Source organism: Pezoporus occidentalis, unplaced genomic scaffold, assembly GCF_034315485.1.
Source record: "Pezoporus occidentalis ecotype Australia unplaced genomic scaffold, CSIRO_AGI_Poc_V1 ctg393, whole genome shotgun sequence".
In the NCBI taxonomy this organism is placed as follows: Eukaryota; Metazoa; Chordata; class Aves; order Psittaciformes; family Psittacidae; genus Pezoporus; species Pezoporus occidentalis.
The window spans coordinates 134499-152621 of NW_026915717.1; the positions used below are offsets into that span (position 1 = coordinate 134499).

General features: G+C 61.9%; 1 protein-coding gene across 1 annotated transcript; it reads left to right on the forward strand.

Annotated features, from left to right (window-relative positions):
- The first annotated feature begins 6110 nt into the window (after positions 1 to 6110).
- Positions 6111 to 16486, forward strand: PLEKHO1 (pleckstrin homology domain containing O1). Its single transcript, XM_062632677.1, has 6 exons — positions 6111 to 6434; positions 7174 to 7320; positions 12456 to 12596; positions 13558 to 13662; positions 14993 to 15094; positions 15500 to 16486. The coding sequence occupies exons 1-6, from the start codon at positions 6405 to 6407 to the stop codon at positions 16259 to 16261; spliced, it is 1287 nt and encodes a 428-aa protein (XP_062488661.1). The 5' UTR covers positions 6111 to 6404; the 3' UTR covers positions 16262 to 16486.
- Positions 16487 to 18123: the final 1637 nt, after the last annotated feature.

Genomic DNA, 18123 nt, shown 5'->3' on the forward strand with positions numbered 1-18123 from the left:
CGGAGATGTATTGGGAATTGCAGAGCGGGAAAGGGCTTTGTGATCTCTTCCCTTGGCCACGGCTTCCAGGGGCAGGAACGGGAGATGGGAGGGTGGCTCGTGTGTTTCCCTGCCCTGCAGCGTGCAGGTGGTGTGGGGATGGGATGAGCCTGCAGAGCAAAGGGAGGCGATGCCCCTGCGCGGGGCCGAAGGTGGACAAGGGAGGTGTCAGAGCCAAGGCCAAGCGTGGCAGCGCTGAACCCGCTGCAGCCCCGTCCTGCCTGGGGGGATTGGGTTTCACATCACAGCTCAGAACGGTTCCGTGCAGCAAATACCCGGGGGGGGGGGGGGAGAAAAATCCCTTTTTGTTCCCGGCTTTTCGCTGAGACCGAAGGGGTTTTGCGGGCTCAGGAGGGGTTTGCTCTGGTTCTGTGTGCTGGGCGCTGAATGGTGCTGCCTGAAACAAGCGGGGCTGGTCCCAGCGGGGGGGAATGAAGCCATCCCGGCGGGAGCCTTGTGCGGGACAGCAGAGAGCTCGGGAGCACTGCGGGACCAGAGCATCCCTCCTGGAGCTGAGACCTGGCCTTGCTCAGCCTGGGGAAGGGGAGAGAAGAGGAGGAGGAGGAGGAGGAGGAGGAGGAGGAGGAGAGAGGAGGCCAGAGGCAGGTTCCAGCTCCAGCTCTGACTCTGGTTCTGCTGAGCTGGAATCCCTGTGGCATTGCAGGTACTTCATGAGCACACGGACACGAGGACACGGACACAGCCTGACCTGCTCCTGCTGCTCCCGAAAGGGAGAGGAGAGGAGAGGAGAGGAGAGGAGAGGAGAGGAGAGGAGAGGAGAGGAGAGGAGAGGAGAGGAGAGGAGAGGAGAGGAGAGGAGAGGAGAGGAGAGGAGAGGAGAGGAGAGGAGAGGAGAGGAGAGGAGAGGAGAGGAGAGGAGAGGAGAGGAGAGGAGAGGAGAGGAGAGGAGAGGAGAGGAGAGGAGAGGAGGGTGATGGCCCCTCAGGGGACCTTCAGCATTCCCTATGCCAGGTCCATCCCAGGGTGAACTCCCCCCCCCCCCAGCCCCTTTGCCCAGACAAAAGCTCTGCCCTTGTCTCCAGGGTCCAGGAAACCCCCGTGTCCCCACTGAACCCAAGTCATCCCCAAGCAGCAGTTCCCCACTCGCTCTCCAGAGGCACCATTCACTGGGGGGGGGGGGGGTTAAGCACATCAGTAAAAGGGCGTTCGTCGTCCTGCTCCTGCAGCAAGGGGGTATTTGGGTAACTCTTTAGTGTGGATCAGCACCGGGAGCAGGATTGCACCATCAGGGCTGGGAGCGCAAAGGGGATGCGGGAGCGCAAAGGGGATGCGGGAGCACAGCAGCACGGGAGGATGCAGAGCGCGGCTCAGCTCCGGCCCCTGTTCCAAGGTCCTTTCCTTTCCCTCCCCTGGCTCCCTGCCCCTGTCCCAAGCACAATGATGTTGCTGTGTTCTCTGTAACCAAATCCCAGACCCTGATATCGCCATTCCTGCAACTCCATTGCTCCCTGCGCCCAGAGAGGGAAGAGGAGCTCAGCCCCAGGCTCAGGCCCCGTTCCAAGGATGGGACCCGCAGCTCCTGCACCCACATCATGGTCCAGGTTGCTCCCACAAGTGGCTTTTCCTGCGGGATGAGTTATTAGGTACATTTGGTGTATCCTGCATCCACAATAAACCCACACTGCCTCTGGGAATCCTAACTGGGAAAAGAAATGGTCCCGGACCACAGTTCCCCAGAGGATGCTCAGCTCTGGGTGAGCTGTTGAGCAGTTCCTAAAGGACTAAATCCTTCCATGAGCTATTCCGGTGAGTGAGATCCACCGGTGGCACTGTGGGCATGAGGCCACATCCCCTGGGAATCAAATCAGACAGGGCTTGAGACAGCTGGGATGGGGATGGGGACGGGGACGGGGATGGGGACGGGGATGGGGACAGGGACGGGGACGGGGAGGGGGATGGGGATGGGGATGGGGACAGGGATGGGGATGGGGACGGGGATTGGGATGGGGATGGGGATGGGTAGGGGACGAGGACGGGGATGGGGATGGGGACAGGGATGAGAAGCAGATCCATACAGGAAATTCCACTGGTGCAAACATGTCTAAAGGGGGCCACAGCCCCTCCATCGCTCCCAGCCCCATCAGTCCAGGGTGAGCAATACCCAGGGGCAGTCCCAGCACTGGGAATGTCTCTGCCTGTTTCCAGTATGGAAACCGGAGCTGGGCTCCCTCCTATCTCCCTTCCTCCCATGTAAAGTGTTGATGTTTCCAGAGCTGAATCACTGCCACATCCCTGACGAACGTGACTCACTGCTGTTACTGCCTGAGGCTCCAACCACAACAGCGCCAGGATTCCCACTGGAGCTCAGTTCCTCCTCCTTGGGATGGGGCTGCAGGTGCTGGTGTGGGTGCACGGCAGCTTCCCTGGCGGGGGAATGGGAAGGGGTCGGGAGCACAGAGCAGCACCAAGGGCAAGGGGAGGCCTCCCCATGGTGACGGCACCGCTGTGACAAACAGTGGGGGCAACCACTGGGGTGCTGTGACCTGGGTTAGCAGCTCCTACGTGAAATGGGGAATGTGACCCAAGGAACGGGGTGGGAAGTGTAGAGCTGAGGCTTGATGGGGACTCTGCAATTCCAGTGGCTGGGAAGGATCCTCTCCATCCACTTCCCAAGCCCCAAGAGGCGCCTCGTGGTCAGACTTTCAGCCCCTAAACCCCTGGATAAAGCCCCCAGCACAGCCCTGGACTCGGAGTTCATCTGGGAAGCACCAGTGGTGCGGGGCCCTGGTGACTGCAGACGGGACGGGAAGCACAGGGCAGTTATTCCAGTGTTATTCCATGAACCGGAACATTCCATCATGCAGCGAGAGCCTGCGAAGGGCACCGGGAGCAACGTGTGCTGCTGTGACTGTGCCCCAGCTCTGGGGCACCTGCGTGGAGGCAGCACGGGAGCATCCGGACACCGCTGAGCTCCATTGGAACTGTGACTGATCCCAAAGCCGTCGCCATCGCCATGCTGGAAAAGGGGAACCGAGGCACAGGCGTCAGCGCGGGGCGACCCTCGGAGCCGTTCCTCCTCCCTCCCTTTCCAAAGGGAATGCCCCCCCCTCCCTTTGCACAGTGCTTTTGTTTGTCCCACCGAGCACAGGGGCACAAAACCCTCCCAGGCGCAGTTCCCGCTGCCGGGAAGTTCGGTGGTGACCTGGCACATGAGCAGGGACATGGAGCAGGGACATGGAGCAGGGACATGAGCAGGGACATGGAGCAGGGACATGGGCAGGGACATGGAGCAGGGACATGGGCAGGGACATGGAGCAGGGACACGGGTAGGGACATGAGCAGGGACATGGGCAGGGACATGGAGCAGGGACATGGAGCAGGGACATGGGCAGGGACATGGGCAGGGACATGGAGCAGGGACATGGGCAGGGACATGGAGCAGGGACATGGGCAGGGACATGAGCAGGGACATGGAGCAGGGACATGAGCAGGGACATGGAGCAGGGACATGGGCAGGGGCATGGAGCAGGGACATGGGCAGGGACATGGAGCAGGGACACGGGTAGGGACATGGAGCAGGGACATGGAGCAGGGACATGGAGCAGGGACATGGGCAGGGACATGGAGCAGGGACATGGGTAGGGACATGGAGCAGGGACATGGAGCAGGGACATGGAGCAGGGACATGGAGCAGGGACATGGGCAGGGACATGAGCAGGGACATGGAGCAGGGACATGGAGCAGGGACATGGAGCAGGGACATGGGCAGGGACATGGGCAGGGGCATGGAGCAGGGACATGGAGCAGGGACATGGAGCAGGGACATGGGCAGGGACATGGAGCAGGGACATGGAGCAGGGACATGGGCAGGGACATGGGCAGGGACATGGAGCAGGGACATGGAGCAGGGACATGGAGCAGGGACATGGAGCAGGGACATGGGCAGGGACATGGAGCAGGGACACGGGTAGGGACATGGAGCAGGGACATGGAGCAGGGACATGGAGCAGGGACATGGGCAGGGACATGGAGCAGGGACATGGGTAGGGACATGGAGCAGGGACATGGAGCAGGGACATGGAGCAGGGACATGGAGCAGGGACATGGGCAGGGACATGAGCAGGGACATGGAGCAGGGACATGGAGCAGGGACATGGAGCAGGGACATGGGCAGGGACATGGAGCAGGGACATGGAGCAGGGACACGGGTAGGGACATGGAGCAGGGACATGGAGCAGGGACATGGGCAGGGACATGAGCAGGGACATGGAGCAGGGACATGGGCAGGGACATGGGCAGGGACATGAGCAGGGACATGGGCAGGGACATGGAGCAGGGACATGGAGCAGGGACATGGAGCAGGGACATGGAGCAGGGACATGGGCAGGGACATGGAGCAGGGACATGGAGCAGGGACATGGAGCAGGGACATGGGCAGGGACATGGGCAGGGACATGGAGCAGGGACATGGAGCAGGGACATGGAGCAGGGACATGGAGCAGGGACATGGGCAGGGACATGGAGCAGGGACACGGGTAGGGACATGGAGCAGGGACATGGAGCAGGGACATGGAGCAGGGACATGGGCAGGGACATGGAGCAGGGACATGGGTAGGGACATGGAGCAGGGACATGGAGCAGGGACATGGAGCAGGGACATGGAGCAGGGACATGGAGCAGGGACATGGAGCAGGGACATGGGCAGGGACATGGAGCAGGGACACGGGTAGGGACATGGAGCAGGGACATGGGCAGGGACATGAGCAGGGACATGGAGCAGGGACATGGGCAGGGACATGGGCAGGGACATGGAGCAGGGACATGGAGCAGGGACATGGAGCAGGGACATGGAGCAGGGACATGAGCAGGGACATGGAGCAGGGACATGGGCAGGGACATGGAGCAGGGACATGAGCAGGGACATGAGCAGGGACATGGAGCAGGGACATGGAGCAGGGACATGGGCAGGGACATGAGCAGGGACATGGAGCAGGGACATGAGCAGGGACATGAGCAGGGACATGAGCAGGGACATGGAGCAGGGCACACATGGGTCATGGATCAGGGCACCCATGGGACACCCATGGGTCACAGCGCAGGGCACCCACTGGACACCCATGGATCACGGCTCAGGGCACCCATGGGACAGCCATGGGTCACAGCGCAGGGCACCCATGGGGCAGCCATGGATCACAGTGCAGGGCACCCACTGGACACCCATGGGTCACGGCTCAGGGCACCCATGGATCACGGCTCAGGGCACCCATAGGACACCCATGGGTCATGGCTCAGGGCACCCATAGGACACCCATTTATCACAGCTCAGGGCACCCATGGGTCACAGCTCAGGGCACCCATAGGACACCCATGGGTCACAGCTCAGGGCACCCATGGGTCACAGCTCAGGACACCCATGGGTCACAGCTCAGGGCACCCATAGGACACCCATGGGTCACAGCTCAGGGCACCCATGGGTCATGGCTCAGGGCACCCATAGATCACAGCTCAGGGCACCCATAGGACACCCATGGGTCACAGCTCAGGGCACCCATGGGTCACAGCTCAGGGCACCCATGGGTCACGGCTCAGGGCACCCATAGATCACAGCTCAGGGCACCCATAGGACACCCATGGGTCACAGCTCAGGGCACCCATAGATCACAGCTCAGGGCACCCATAGGACACCCATGGGTCACAGCTCAGGGCACCCATGGGTCACAGCTCAGGACACCCATGGGTCACAGCTCAGGGCACCCATAGGACACCCATGGGTCACAGCTCAGGGCACCCATAGATCACAGCTCAGGACACCCATGGGTCACAGCTCAGGGCACCCATAGGGCACCCATGGATCACAGCTCAGGGCACCCATAGCACACCCATGGGTCACAGCTCAGGACACCCATGGGTCACAGCTCAGGGCACCCATAGGACACCCATGGATCACGGCTCAGGGCACCCATAGGACACCCATGGGTCTCAGCTCAGGGCACCCATAGGGCACCCATGGGTCTCAGCTCAGGGCCCCGTGCAGGCTCTCTCGGCGCGGCCCCGCTGCCGCAGACAAAGGGGCAGCCGGGCCCGGGGCGCTGCGCTGGCCCCGCGCGGTGCAGCCCAGACGTCACCGGCGCAGGGCTATAGATGGAGCTCGGGAGCCCCGGGCCGCGCAGTGCGAGCCCGGCGGAGCCGCGCGATGGTGGCGCTGGGGGTGCCGGGGGGGGGATGCTCGGGCTCCATGGCTGAGGACGCGCTGGGGACCCGGGCGCCCCTGCCTGTACCCGGGGAGCCGCTGTAACCCCGCTGCGGACACCGAGGCCTTGCCCTCCGCGTTGCCCAGCCAAGGGGAGGCCCCTGTCCGCATCCCCCGCCCCGCTCCATCGCCCTCCAGTGCGGAGCACCGAGGAATGATGAAGAAAACCAACCCTGCCAAAAGGGTGAGTCCATGGGGATGCGCTGGGGGAGGCTCGGGGGGGGGGCTGTGGTTCCCTTTGCCTCTGCTCCCTTTGCCTTGCGACACCCCCCCCCCACCCCGCCCCGGACCCCAACCAGATGGAAACAAACCCAAAGGCAGCCCCCGGTCTCCAGGGCCTCTCCTTCCTCCTGGATCCAGCGGGAGATGCTGTTTGCTGGGCGGTGCGGAGCAGTTTCCCTTTCGGATCGCATCTCCGGGTGCCTGCTCCGCGCCGTGGGTCCGTGTGCGCTGTGCCCACGGACCTCGGCCCCGCTCGTGGAGAGCCCCCAGGCACAAGCCCCACAGATCCCACCTCCAGCATGAACCGTGCCTATAAAAGGCTCAAAGCTGCATTTTTCGCTGCAGTAACCCCCAAAGAGCCCGTTGGAATTCTCCTCCTCTTCCTCTTTCCACGGGCAAAGGCACCGTGGATGAGCTGGATCCAGCACAACGGCCTTATATAAGGCACGGAGGGAAACCCTGCCTTGTCCTCCCCGTATCCCTGTTGTCGCTCCATGTCTGCGGCAGGAAAAGCCCGCGGCGAGAGGATGCAGCCGAGGCCCCGGCTCCCACTTTGGGTGCAGAGAAGGGGCCGGAGGGAGCCGAGGCCGAAGTTGGGCTTGGGGGGGGGGGGGGGGGTGGCGGGGGGGGGGGGGGGCAGGGGGTGAAGGCAGGGATGTGACCGCTCTCCCCCCGTTCCCTCCCGTGCGTCTCCATGGCAGGGGCAGCAGGATGGGACCCAGCCGCCCGCGCCGCCGGAGAAGGTCGGGTGGGTGCGGAAATACTGCGGGAAAGGCATCTTCCGGGAGCTGTGGAAGCCCCGGTACGCGGTGCTGAAGGGGGACCAGCTCCACATCTCGGACAAGGAGGTAGGCTCGGCCCCGCGCTTCCCCCCCCGGCACCGGCCTTCTGCGTATGCAAAGCGGCCCCAGCGCCAGGCGGGATGCGGGAGGTGTCCGGGGGGGGGGGGTCCCCGGGTTGCCCTGGCAGCCCTGCCCCGGGGACGCGCTCCCGCATGGGAGGATTCCCTTAGGAAGGGTTCAAGCCTCATCCTTCCTCAGCGGAAGCGGCAGCTCCCGTCTGTGCCTGCCCTCCGGCGTTAAGTTCCCAGCCGCCGCTCTGCTCCGTTAGGGAAGAGCTGTCGCCTCCCGGCTGGAATCGGGGCATTCAGGGGTCCCTTATCTTGTGATTCCCCCTCCCCGGGGCCTCTGGGGGGACATTTAACGATGGATTCAACACCTTGTTGAAGAGCATTCCCCCTTCTCCTCCCCCTCCGCGCTCCGGCCAGGACCGGGATTTAACGCGCTGCTCCCATTAGCCCTAATTGGATGTGAGCGTCGGGCTGAGCTGCCGGCTGGGATCCATCCGGCTGGCCCTGCCTGGAGGAATCCAGCAGGAAGGAATCCCCCCGGCAGCAGCGTTCCTCCCTCCCATCCATCTCCCTGTGGAACTCATCGCTAGCGCCAGGAGAGGCACAGGGGCAGTCCGGAGCCAGGACAGGGAAAGGAGCAGGGGGGGTTCCCCCTGGAAGCAGGGGTGATTCCTGGTTGTCCGGATGTTACCAGTTTAGGATGTGGAGGGATAACAGGACCCAGAGCGTGCTTTGATTCAGAGGCTCAGTGAAGCCCGGGACGTGGCAAAGCGCAGCTGGGGCAGGGGCTGGGAGAGCACAGCCTAAAGCAGACTGAGCGCCCCTGTGCTTAGCTGGGGGCTGGCGTTCCACAGCTCATTCCCGTTCCCCTCTTGGGTGCTCCAGAACCGGAGGCACACGCAGGTGTAGGGAATAAACGTTGTCTGCAGGCTGGGAATGCTCGGCGAGGCTTAGAGGCAGAAACGGGTTTGGAGCTGGTGCTGGTGGAGCCAGGAGCTGGAACAGAAGCTCCCATGAGCAAGGCCAGGTGATGGAGGTGGAGTGAGATGATCTGAAGGTCCTTTCCCACCCAAGTCATTCCATGATGCTGTGATAAGGAGCTGCCTGCTTGGAGCAGCCTGTGTGGAACTGCTGGGAAGGGACAGGGAATCAGCTGGGGCAGGTAATGGTGAAGTCAGTGCAGGCTGGGCAGATCTCAGCAGGATGCTTCAGGGATGCCTTAGGAATGTGCAGCGTCGGGATGGGTCTGGATGGTGCCCAATGGAGCTGAGATCCACCCCTGGGCTGGCAGGAGGTTGTGTGGGGAGGACTCAGCCCCACACACAGGAACCCCTCAGGGTCCCTGTCCCCCGGCACCACTGGGCAGGGGCAGGATCCATGTGGGTGAATGGAGGGAGAAAGCGAAGGCAGAACAAGGCTCTGGGGCTGTCAGCACCGGAGGATCCTCCGGGACCCTCCATCTGCATCCCAGACTTGTGCCATGTGGCACAAAGCACCCCCCAGCAGCCTCCCTTTGATGGGAAGTACCCTGGGTCTTGTCTGGGGAAGCAAGAGCGTTTCCCAAGCTCCTGCCCGGCCACAGTCACCAGCTGGAACGGTGCCGGTTCCATCGGGATGTGCCGGCACTGCTGGCTGGGCGCTGGCGGCTCCCTCTGGTACCCCAAGAGTTTGAACCCTGGAGAACCAACTGACAGCAAGAGCTTGGCTAAGGAGCGGGAGAGGCTGTGGAAGGGAATGAGCTCCCACAGGAACCAGCACCAGGGAAGATGCTCAGGCCCTGAGGGGGCTCCAGGAAACCTGGAGAGGGGCCTGGGACAAGGGATGCAGGGACAGGCCAAGGGGAATGGCTTTAACCTGCCCGAGGGGAGACTGAGATGAGCTCTTAGGCAGAAGCTCTTCCCTGTGAGGGTGCTGAGGCGCTGGCACAGGGTGCCCAGAGAAGCTGTGGCTGCCCCATCCCTGGCAGTGCTCAAGGCCAGGTTGGACACAGGGCCTTGGAGCATCCTGCTCCGGTGGAAGGGGTCCCTGCCATGGCTTTGGATGAGCTTCCAGCTCGCCTCATCCCCTCCCAGGCTGGGATCCCTCTGTTCCACAGGGGAGGTCTCCGTGTCCATCCCTGCCGCGCTCTGAGCCCGAGCACGGGTTCACTCCATGGGGCCTGGGGCTGTTGATGGGGGGAACCCCAAGTTCCTCTGCAGCGGCCCTGTGTGAGCACCACGAGCCCCCTCCTGCCCCGCTCTGGCAGCGCCGTGGTGCCGGGGCCGCCGTGGTGGCAGAGGGGACCTCTGCGAGGGGCTCCGGTGCTGGGCACACGCGGCCGGGAACGCGCGTGTGGGCGCCTGCTCCAAGGCAGAGGGGGTTTAGCAGCACTGGTGGTGGGGAGTGCTCACCTGCCTAAGGAACGGGGCGCCAAGGAAGGGGAATTGTCCGTGCACCCTGCGGAATCCCCTGGGAGTGGGGCAGGCAGTGATGCTGCAGGGGAAGTGCTCGGAGCCGAGCTCCAGTCTGGAACGGGGATGGGATTCCAAGAGGCAGCTCCCAGAGTGCCAATATCCCATCAATACCCACACTGATTCCTGCTGGTTACCAGCCAAAGCAAAGCATCCAGGGCAGGAAGGCCCAGACAAGCTGTGCTGGAGCGCAGGGAAACCTCCTCAGGATCCTGTTGCATTCCCGATCTCCTCCAGGCCCGGTCCCTCCCTCCTGCAAGTTTCTGGTCATTGTTCCCTGGTTTCTCTTTGTTCCTGCTTTGCACTTGGGAACCACGGGCACAGACACAGCCGGGTCCTCGCTTCCCTTTAGGAAGCCCAGGGCTGGGCAGCAGCAGCAGGATCGGGCCCCTGGATGAGGAGCTGGGAAGGAGGAAACGCTCCCTGAAGCCTCTTCTTGTTCACTGCCAACAGCGGCGGCTCAGTTGGCACAAGAGCACTGAAGGGCTCCCACTCCTCGTGTGTGCGGCACCGGCAGCCACTGCTGTGCTCTGCATGAGGGGCCCCGTGTGTGTCTGGAGCCCACATCCATGGCCCAGGCGTGCCCTGGGCTGCTCTGTGTGCTCATGGATGTGGTATGGAGGTGATGCCCCTCTGGGTGCAGCCCCAGGCAGGGGATGCTGCGAGGGCTGGAGCAGCTCTGCCATGGAGCTAGGCTGAGAGAGCTGGGCTGGGGCAGCCTGGAGAAGAGAAGGCTCCTGAAGGGGAGACCTGAGAGCAGCTCCAGTGCCTGAAGGGGCTGCAGGAAACCTGGAGAGGGGCTTGGGACAAGGGATGCAGGGACAGGCCAAGGGGAATGGCTTGAACCTGGTAAGAGAGGGGAGACTGAGATGAGCTCTTAGGCAGAAGCTCTCCCTGTGCAGTGATCCAGGCCAGGGCTCTGTTCCTCAGTCACCAGCCTGAGCTCCTGCTGTCCTTGGAGCTGTTTGGAGGGGTTTGGCCCGAGCAGCTCCCCCTGCGATGGGAAGCGGATGGGGAAGGGGCAGGAATCAGACAACACCGAGCGTGACGCATCCCTGGGGTGCCCCGGAGGTCCCCGCGTGGCTCGGGGGGAAGCAGGAACCTGCAGACTCAGTCAAGCGAACGTGGGGACAGCATCTGCAGCGTGGTCCCCTCAGCATGGAGGAAGTTTCACTTCCTCAGGCTGAGCACTTCCACCACAGCGAGGGACAGATTCCGGCAGAGCTCTGCTGAAATCCCGCTGGAATGAGGCAGGGATCCGGGGGGGGGTGTGTGTGTGTGTGGCACCGGCTCCGGAAGGGCAGGAAGCAGATGGAGCTGGGGCAGAGCCCAGTTTAATGTCCTGGCATCACAGAGGGGTTTGGGATGGAGGAAACGGAGCTTGGGCAGCACAAGGAGGTGCAAGGCTGGACAGAAATGTGATAACCCAGGGAGGGGAGGTACCCGAGGACCGTGGTTCGTGATCCGATGGGACAGCATCACCGCATCCCACAGCACCGGGAGCGCTGCCGTGCCTGGCTCCTGCTGGGATGTGAGGAACGCAGCTCCTCTCCTGGCTCTGCAGCTGTGGCACAGCCCAGCAGAGCACCGAGAGCCCCGGGGCTCACCTGCCTGCAACCTGGCTCAGGTTTAGGTGGTGGGGACACTTTGGGATCTGTCCCCGTGCCTGTTTCCCTTCCATGGGGAGGACGCAGAGATGGACATCAGCTGGGAGGGCCATTTCCATACCTGAATAGAAGGCGGCTCCTGGGCCTTCAGGAATAGCTGTGTGGTGGCTGCTTCCCGGTTCTTGAAGGAAGAGAGTGGGGATAGGAGATGAAAGGATGGAGCAGGACCTGCAGTGCCTGTGCGAGTCCAGCTGCTCAGCTTCCCTGGGCCTCAAAAGCTGGTCACAGCACCTAGCCAGCATCTGTGTTTAAATCCTGTTGGAAAACTCCTGGGGAATTCCCACAGGCCCTGGGGTATCCATCCCTGCACCTTCCTGAAGCATCCCTTGAAGCCTCCCATGAATGGGACCAAAGCACCGCCGTGATGTGGGCGATCCCTGGGGAATTGTGTCCAGAGCCCCTTGGCGAAGGGAGCGCAGCACAGGGCAGGGATGTGCTGGCTCTGCTTCACCCCCTGCCGCAGCTGTGAGCACAGGCTGCAGCGATGGCACCACGTGAAGCAGAGCAATGCTGAGCTTCACCCTCGAGGCTCCTGTTGAGCTGCTCCAGAGGAGCTGCCAGCACTGATGTGGAGGCTCCTTTGGGCAGCAGATCCAAGCCCCCGTCCTCCCAGCATCCTGGTACCCAGGGTCCTCGCTTGCTGCTGGGGGGGGGGGATCCTGCTTGTTCTGAGGGTCCACAAGCATCAGTGCTGCGTTTGATCCCTCCTCCTTGCCCCGGTAACTTTGGGGGTGGGAAAGGCAGTGAAATCCCAAAGGAACCTGCAGCAAACCTGGGAGACCGGGATGTCCCAGTTATCCGAATTATGCCCCCTCATTCCAGCAGGTTCAGAGCTGCCATGGTGCAAATCTGCTCTGCTCCCCCCCAAAGCCATGAGTGGCACCCCCCAGTAACGGTGCCATTGCTGCATCAGTGTCCTCAGCACCAGGTCTGGGTGCCCGGGTAACACCCGGGAGGCACCAGCACCCATCCTGCACCAGCTGCAGGGTTCTCATGGTGCCTTTGCTGTTTTGCAGGTGAAGGACGAAAAGACCATGCAGGAAGTGTTCGACCTGAGCGATTATGAGAAGTGTGAAGAGCTCAGGAAGTCCAAAAGCAGAAGCAAGAAGAACCACAGCAAGTTCACCCTCGCCCACTGCAGGCAGCCCGGCAACACGGTGCGTGCTGCTCCCAGCCCCACCAGGATGCTCTCGGTGCAGGCCAAGCTGCTCCCAGGTTACCTGCTCCCAGCAGGGCTCCCAGCACGAGGGAGAGGGGGATGGAGCAGCAGGGTTTGTGCTGGGAGAGCCCCTGGGGCTCTGGAGCTCCTTCCCTGGGAGCATTCCAGCTTTGGGAAAGGAAAGGTGCTGGAACATGGGCCAGGAGCAAGGGCAAAGCAATTTCCCTGCGGAAGCAGGCAGCTGTGGTTTAGCTGAGTGTGCTCCTCTGTTCTTCCATCAGGGATGCTGATGGGCCCGGGCTTTGCTGCCTGGATTTGGCATGGGAATTGATCCCATCCCCAAATCCCATCCCAACTGATCCTCTCCCAGAGGAAAGCTCCGGGACACTGCTACCCCGGAACAGGGCTTCCTATGGGCTGCGGCTCTCTGGAGCCAGCCTTTACACTGCTCCAGCCCTAAGGATCCTGGATGGGGCTCTGAGCAAGCTGCCCCCATGGAAGCTGTCCCTGCTCATCGCAGGGGTTGGAGCTGGAGGAGCTTTAAGGCCCCTTGCACCCTGTCCTGTCATTGCGTGACTTTAACTCCGGGTGCACCAGAGGATGGGAACCCACCCGTGGGCTCCTTCAGCAGCCCCCGGCCAAGCCGGAGGTGCCCCCGGCTCAGGCTCATGGGAGCAGCAGCTGCCCAGGGAAGCTGCTTCATGGTCTGATGGGGCCAAACCCCAGGCCCTGTGTGGGCAGGAAGGAGGAACTGCAGCCACGGGGGTGAACTGTGGTGCTGAGCTGGGTGCTGGAGGAGCCCTGCCCTGCTCTGCCCCGGAGCCCGCATGCGGGGCTCAGCTCTGCTCTGCCCATCCCAGCGGGGCCAGCTCCATGCGGCTTTCCTGTGGGCAGGGACAGGGGGAGAGCATCCCTGCAGCCTGAGGAGCCAGCGCTGAGCTCAGCTCCCTCTTTTGCAGGCCCCAAATCTGATCTTCCTGGCTGTGAGTCCCGAAGAGAAGGAATCCTGGATCAACGCCCTCAACTCTGCCATCACCCGGGCGAAAAACCGCATCCTGGACGAGGTGAGCAAGGCGCTGGGCTCCCGGACCCTGGACTTGGCTCAGCTCTGATCTGGGGTGAGGGCTTGGCGCTGCTGGAGCAGCTCCTCCCCTCTCCAGCTCCTATTGGAAAGGGGTGCAGAGCCATGGGGGCTTCTGCCCTCCGACGCAGCCCCGATGGGATGGGTTCGGGGATAGCTGGATCCTCCCTGCGCTGACTGCAGCTGCCCAGGCTCCCCCGGCCCCACTGCGATGCCTTCACTTTGGGATGGTGGCAATGGGCTTGCAATGGTTTCCCAGGGCTTTGGAGAGTCTTTTTCCCTCCCGTCCTCTGCTCGTGCTCGCCAAGAAGCTTTAAGCAGTGGCACCGAATGAAGGAATTGAGGGAAACCCAACGTATCCCACAGAGCACCCTCATGGCACCACGTGGGCGTCCCACCTACCCAAGGCACAGGCTGGGGTGAAGAACAGGACCATGTGCATGCAGATCCTTCCCTACTGGTCAAGGATCAAGCCAGGAATGCTGAATCCTGCTTCCTCATCCCTGCGCGGCGCATGCGTTGCCGTCAGGACAAGGCTGGCGCTCCAAAAGGAGGGATGAGCAGAGAGGAGGCATCAGGGCTCTGTGGGACCACACCAGGAGGAGCTTGAGGTTTGCCTCAGGTCTGTGTCGCTCCCTGCGGTCCAGGAGGCCGCTGCCGGGATGCTGTTTGTCCTCCGGGGTGCCACACAAAGGCCTGCAGTGAAGGAAAAGGCAGGTCCGAGCAGAGGAAAGGCTTTAGAGCAGGAGGCGGCTCAGAAACAGGGTGTGAAGTGCTCCCGGGAGAGACTGCACCCAAATCCTTACACATCCAACAGGTCAGGAATGGCTTCAGGAGGTCTGATCCCACCAAAGCACAGAGGGGAGGCAGCAGGGAAACATTCCCGAGGCTCTTCTGAGCTTCCCCCACCCCATTCCCTGCAAACACGGGCATCCTTGTAAGCACATGGACCAGTGAGGCCAGGGCCAGCGGTGGCCCCTGGGAGCAGTGTGGAGGATGCTGGCCCAGAGGGATACAGGAGAGGTTCAGCCCCAGCACACGGCCTGGTCCCAGGGAAAGGGAATCCCACGGGAGTAAATGAAATAAGGAATGGGATTTGGCTCCACAAAACCCTTCATACTCTGAGAGGTGAACTCGAGGTCTATCGGAGACCTCAGAGCAGCTCCAGTGCCTAAAGGGGCTACAGGAAGCCTGGAGAGGGGCTTTGGACACAGGGGCTGGAGCTGGGTGGGCTTTGGGGTCCCTTCAAGCCAGCGCAGCCTGGAACAGGCACCAGGAGCGGCCCCGGGTGCTCCCGTCTTTGTCCCCCGCAGGTCACTGTGGAAGAGGACAGTTTCCTCGCCCACCCAACGCGGGACAGAGCCAAAATCCAGCATTCCCGACGCCCTCCGACGCGGGGACACCTCATGGCTGTGGTAGGTGCCCCCCATCCCCGGCACCTCCTTGGGTGCAATTCCCATTGCGGTTGTAGGGAAGCTCGACAGGAGCTGGGGCGTGAGCTCTGTCCTGAGCCCGCCGTTGTCCTAAGGGTCCTCGGGTGCTGCCCTCCGCTCCTGTGGAGCAGAGCCCCGGGCAGAGCCTTTCCCACCACTGGCACCCCATTTCCAACGGAACGCCCCTTCAGGCTCCCAATGGAGAGGAGCCATCCAGCTCCGGTACAGCTCGAGATGGCTCCTCCGAGGCCGTTCAGCTGGAACATAGCTGGGGCTCTGTCATAGCTCACCCCAGTATTCCCAATCCCACTTTGCATCCCGGCGCAGGCGTCGAGCCCCAGTGCGCGCGTATCCCTGCGCCAAGCCCGCTCTTCCTCGCCCCTCCAGGCATCTACCTCAACCTCCGATGGGATGCTGACCCTCGACCTGATCCAGGAGGAGGACGCCTCTCCCGAGGACCACAGCTCCTGCGAAGGGAGCTTCCGCGTGGACCTGGACAAGTCGATGGCGCATCTCACTGCGGGCCGGCGCCGCTCCGGCTCCCAGGACACCACGGCGTGGGAGAAGGGCCGGACAGGGAGCCTGCCGCGGCGCGACGGGAGCGCGTGGGTCCGAGCGGGGCAGCGCGGCGAGGCCATCGACAAGGGCCCCGTGTACACCCCGCAGGTCCCCAAGAAGCTGTCGCTTTCCGAGAAGAACAAATGTGCCTCCATGGAAGAGATCCTGTCCCGGAGGGACTCTGCCTCCCAGCGGGCGCCGAGGAAGGGGCTGGAGGCTCCCTTTGGCCCCGCAGAGCCCGAGCGGTTGTCCCGGCTGCAGGAATTGGTTGCACTGAAACTGGAAAAAACTCAGGAACTGCTGACGGAGGTGAAGGGCTACGGGGAAGGCAAGAGAAAGCCCAAGGATTCCGGCACCAGCACCACCACCACCACGTCCTCCTCTTCCTCCTCATCCTCCTCCAAGTCGGACTCTGACAGGATCCTGCAGGAATCGGAGAGGTTGCTGGGGGAGGCTTCGTCCACGTGGAGCCAGGCCAAGAGGGTGCTGCAGGAGATCAGGGAGCTGAGGGACCTGTACAAAGAGCTGGAGCTGCAGCAGTCGGACTCGCGGGGCAGACAGAGCTCACAGTACAGGAAGAGCATGATGTGAAGGCAAGCGCCGGGGGGAGGGAGGGGCAGGGGAGGCCCTTTGGTCCTTTGGTTTTTTAATTATTATTATTATTATTATTATTATTATTGACAGTGTTCCAAGAGTGACAAGGTGCCTGTTCCCCCCCAAAACCCCGCTTCTCAAAGCTTGACCCCTTCCTTCCCTCCACCGCATCCCCTGGTTGCAACCGCCCCGTGTTCCAATAAATTCACTGCCAGTTTCATACCTCCTTTCTCAAAGAGCACCCTTTGCACTGCAAGCCCCCGGCTCCTGCCGTGCCTGGAGGGCAGAAGCGGGTCCCTAGGGAATGGCCCTGCATGCCCGGAGCAGCGCTGGGGGCACGGATGCTCTTGTGCTGGTTGAGCCCTGGCTTCGCTGCTCTGACCCCTGAGCATTGCAGCTCCTTGACCAAGAGCCTCGCTCCCTCCCTGTGCTCCTGGAAGGAAGGGACCAAACCAAAGGTGCCCATCCCAGGAAACCCCCATCGGCCAGGAACTGTCTTGAAGATCCTGGAAGCTCTGGCCTGGCACAGGTCCCTCCTGTAACCTCCTGGGCTCGGCAGCTCTTGCTCTTGTGCATCCAACCTGCGTTCAGCCCAAGCCTGGCTCTCCCTTGATGCTTCCCAGACCCCCTTGCAATGGGACTTAGCAGCTCGATGTCTTCCTTTCCATGCAAACAGAGGATGAAAGCCTGGAATCTATGAGCTGGCCCATCCGGGTTCTTTGGGGGGTGTTTTCTGGCTTTTCCATGACCATTTCTTCTTTTGCCTTTGCTTTGAGGGGAAATGGAAACATCGGGGTTGTGCACAGGAGCCCGGAGTATTCTGGTAGCTTGGGTTCTGTCCTCCTGCATGCACAGGCTTGGTTTCTGCAACGGATAGTCCCTAAGAGCAGAATCAGGCCCAGGGAGGTGAAAGCTGAGCCCCTAAGAGAGCTCAGGTACCTCCTCTGGCGATGCCAAGCACTTGGCAGCTCAGTTTTCAGGCCTGGAAGCAGAAAGACAAAGAAAGGAGGAGGTGAAGCCTCTCCCGGGTCTCAAAGCCCAACCTTTGCTCCTCGTTTTCCAACGAAAGGATCCCAATTCCCTTCCCTGCCCTGCAAACAGCCCAGGACATTGACCCCTCTGGTCGCTGCTGGTGGGGCTGCTCCTGGTTGACCTCCCTCGGGTTGCTCGCTTGGGGCTGGTCTTCACTCCTCAGGCTCTCGGTGCTGGTGTGGAAGCATTGCTGAGGGGGTCCGTTACTGCTGCTCCTCCCACTTTCCCATTGGGATCACTTCTGGAATCATTACTGGTGCTTCCTGCAGATCTCCCACGTTACAAAGCTCAGATCTGGCCCTTGCCACAACCCATCACTTGTGCCCCTGCTCGGAAGCGGCAGCACCCTCGTTGCAGCGCTGCGTGTTGCAGGTTGGACCTGTCCCTTAGCCAGCAGTTTGCTTCCTTCCCTTTTGTTTTCCTTCCTTTGGCTAACACTTGAAGGATCCATTTGGATGCATCAGAGGAAAACCCATAATCCTTAAAAGGGAGTAAAAAAAGAGCCTCTCTGATAAAGCCCTTCAGCTCTTTGATGGGGAGAGCGAGGGAAACATGCAGATGGTTTCCAGATGTGGCACATCCAAGCCTGGAGGCTTGGAGAGCACTGGGCTGGGAGGGGTGTGGGTTATGGCTGCTTCATGGACTGGAGTCAGCAGGAAGCAGGGAAATCCTCCTGCTCCTCATCCGAAATGACCTTAAGCAGCACGGTGATAACGATGGAATCATAGAACCATGCAGTGGGTTGGGTTGAAGGCACCTTAGAGCTCCTCCAGTTCCAACCCCATCAGGCAAGCACAAGAGGGGATTTAGGACTGGTTTCCAAACAA

What these genes read in the sequence shown, in the direction of transcription:
- PLEKHO1 (XM_062632677.1), top strand. Translation starts at nt 6,405, where the DNA reads ATGATGAAGAAAACCAACCCTGCCAAAAGG. An exon ending in TCCACATCTCGGACAAGGAG is followed by an intron (nt 7,321 to 12,455) that starts GTAGGCTCGGCC and finishes GCTGTTTTGCAG; the next exon opens with GTGAAGGACGAAAAGACCAT. An exon ending in GGGGACACCTCATGGCTGTG is followed by an intron (nt 15,095 to 15,499) that starts GTAGGTGCCCCC and finishes TCGCCCCTCCAG; the next exon opens with GCATCTACCTCAACCTCCGA.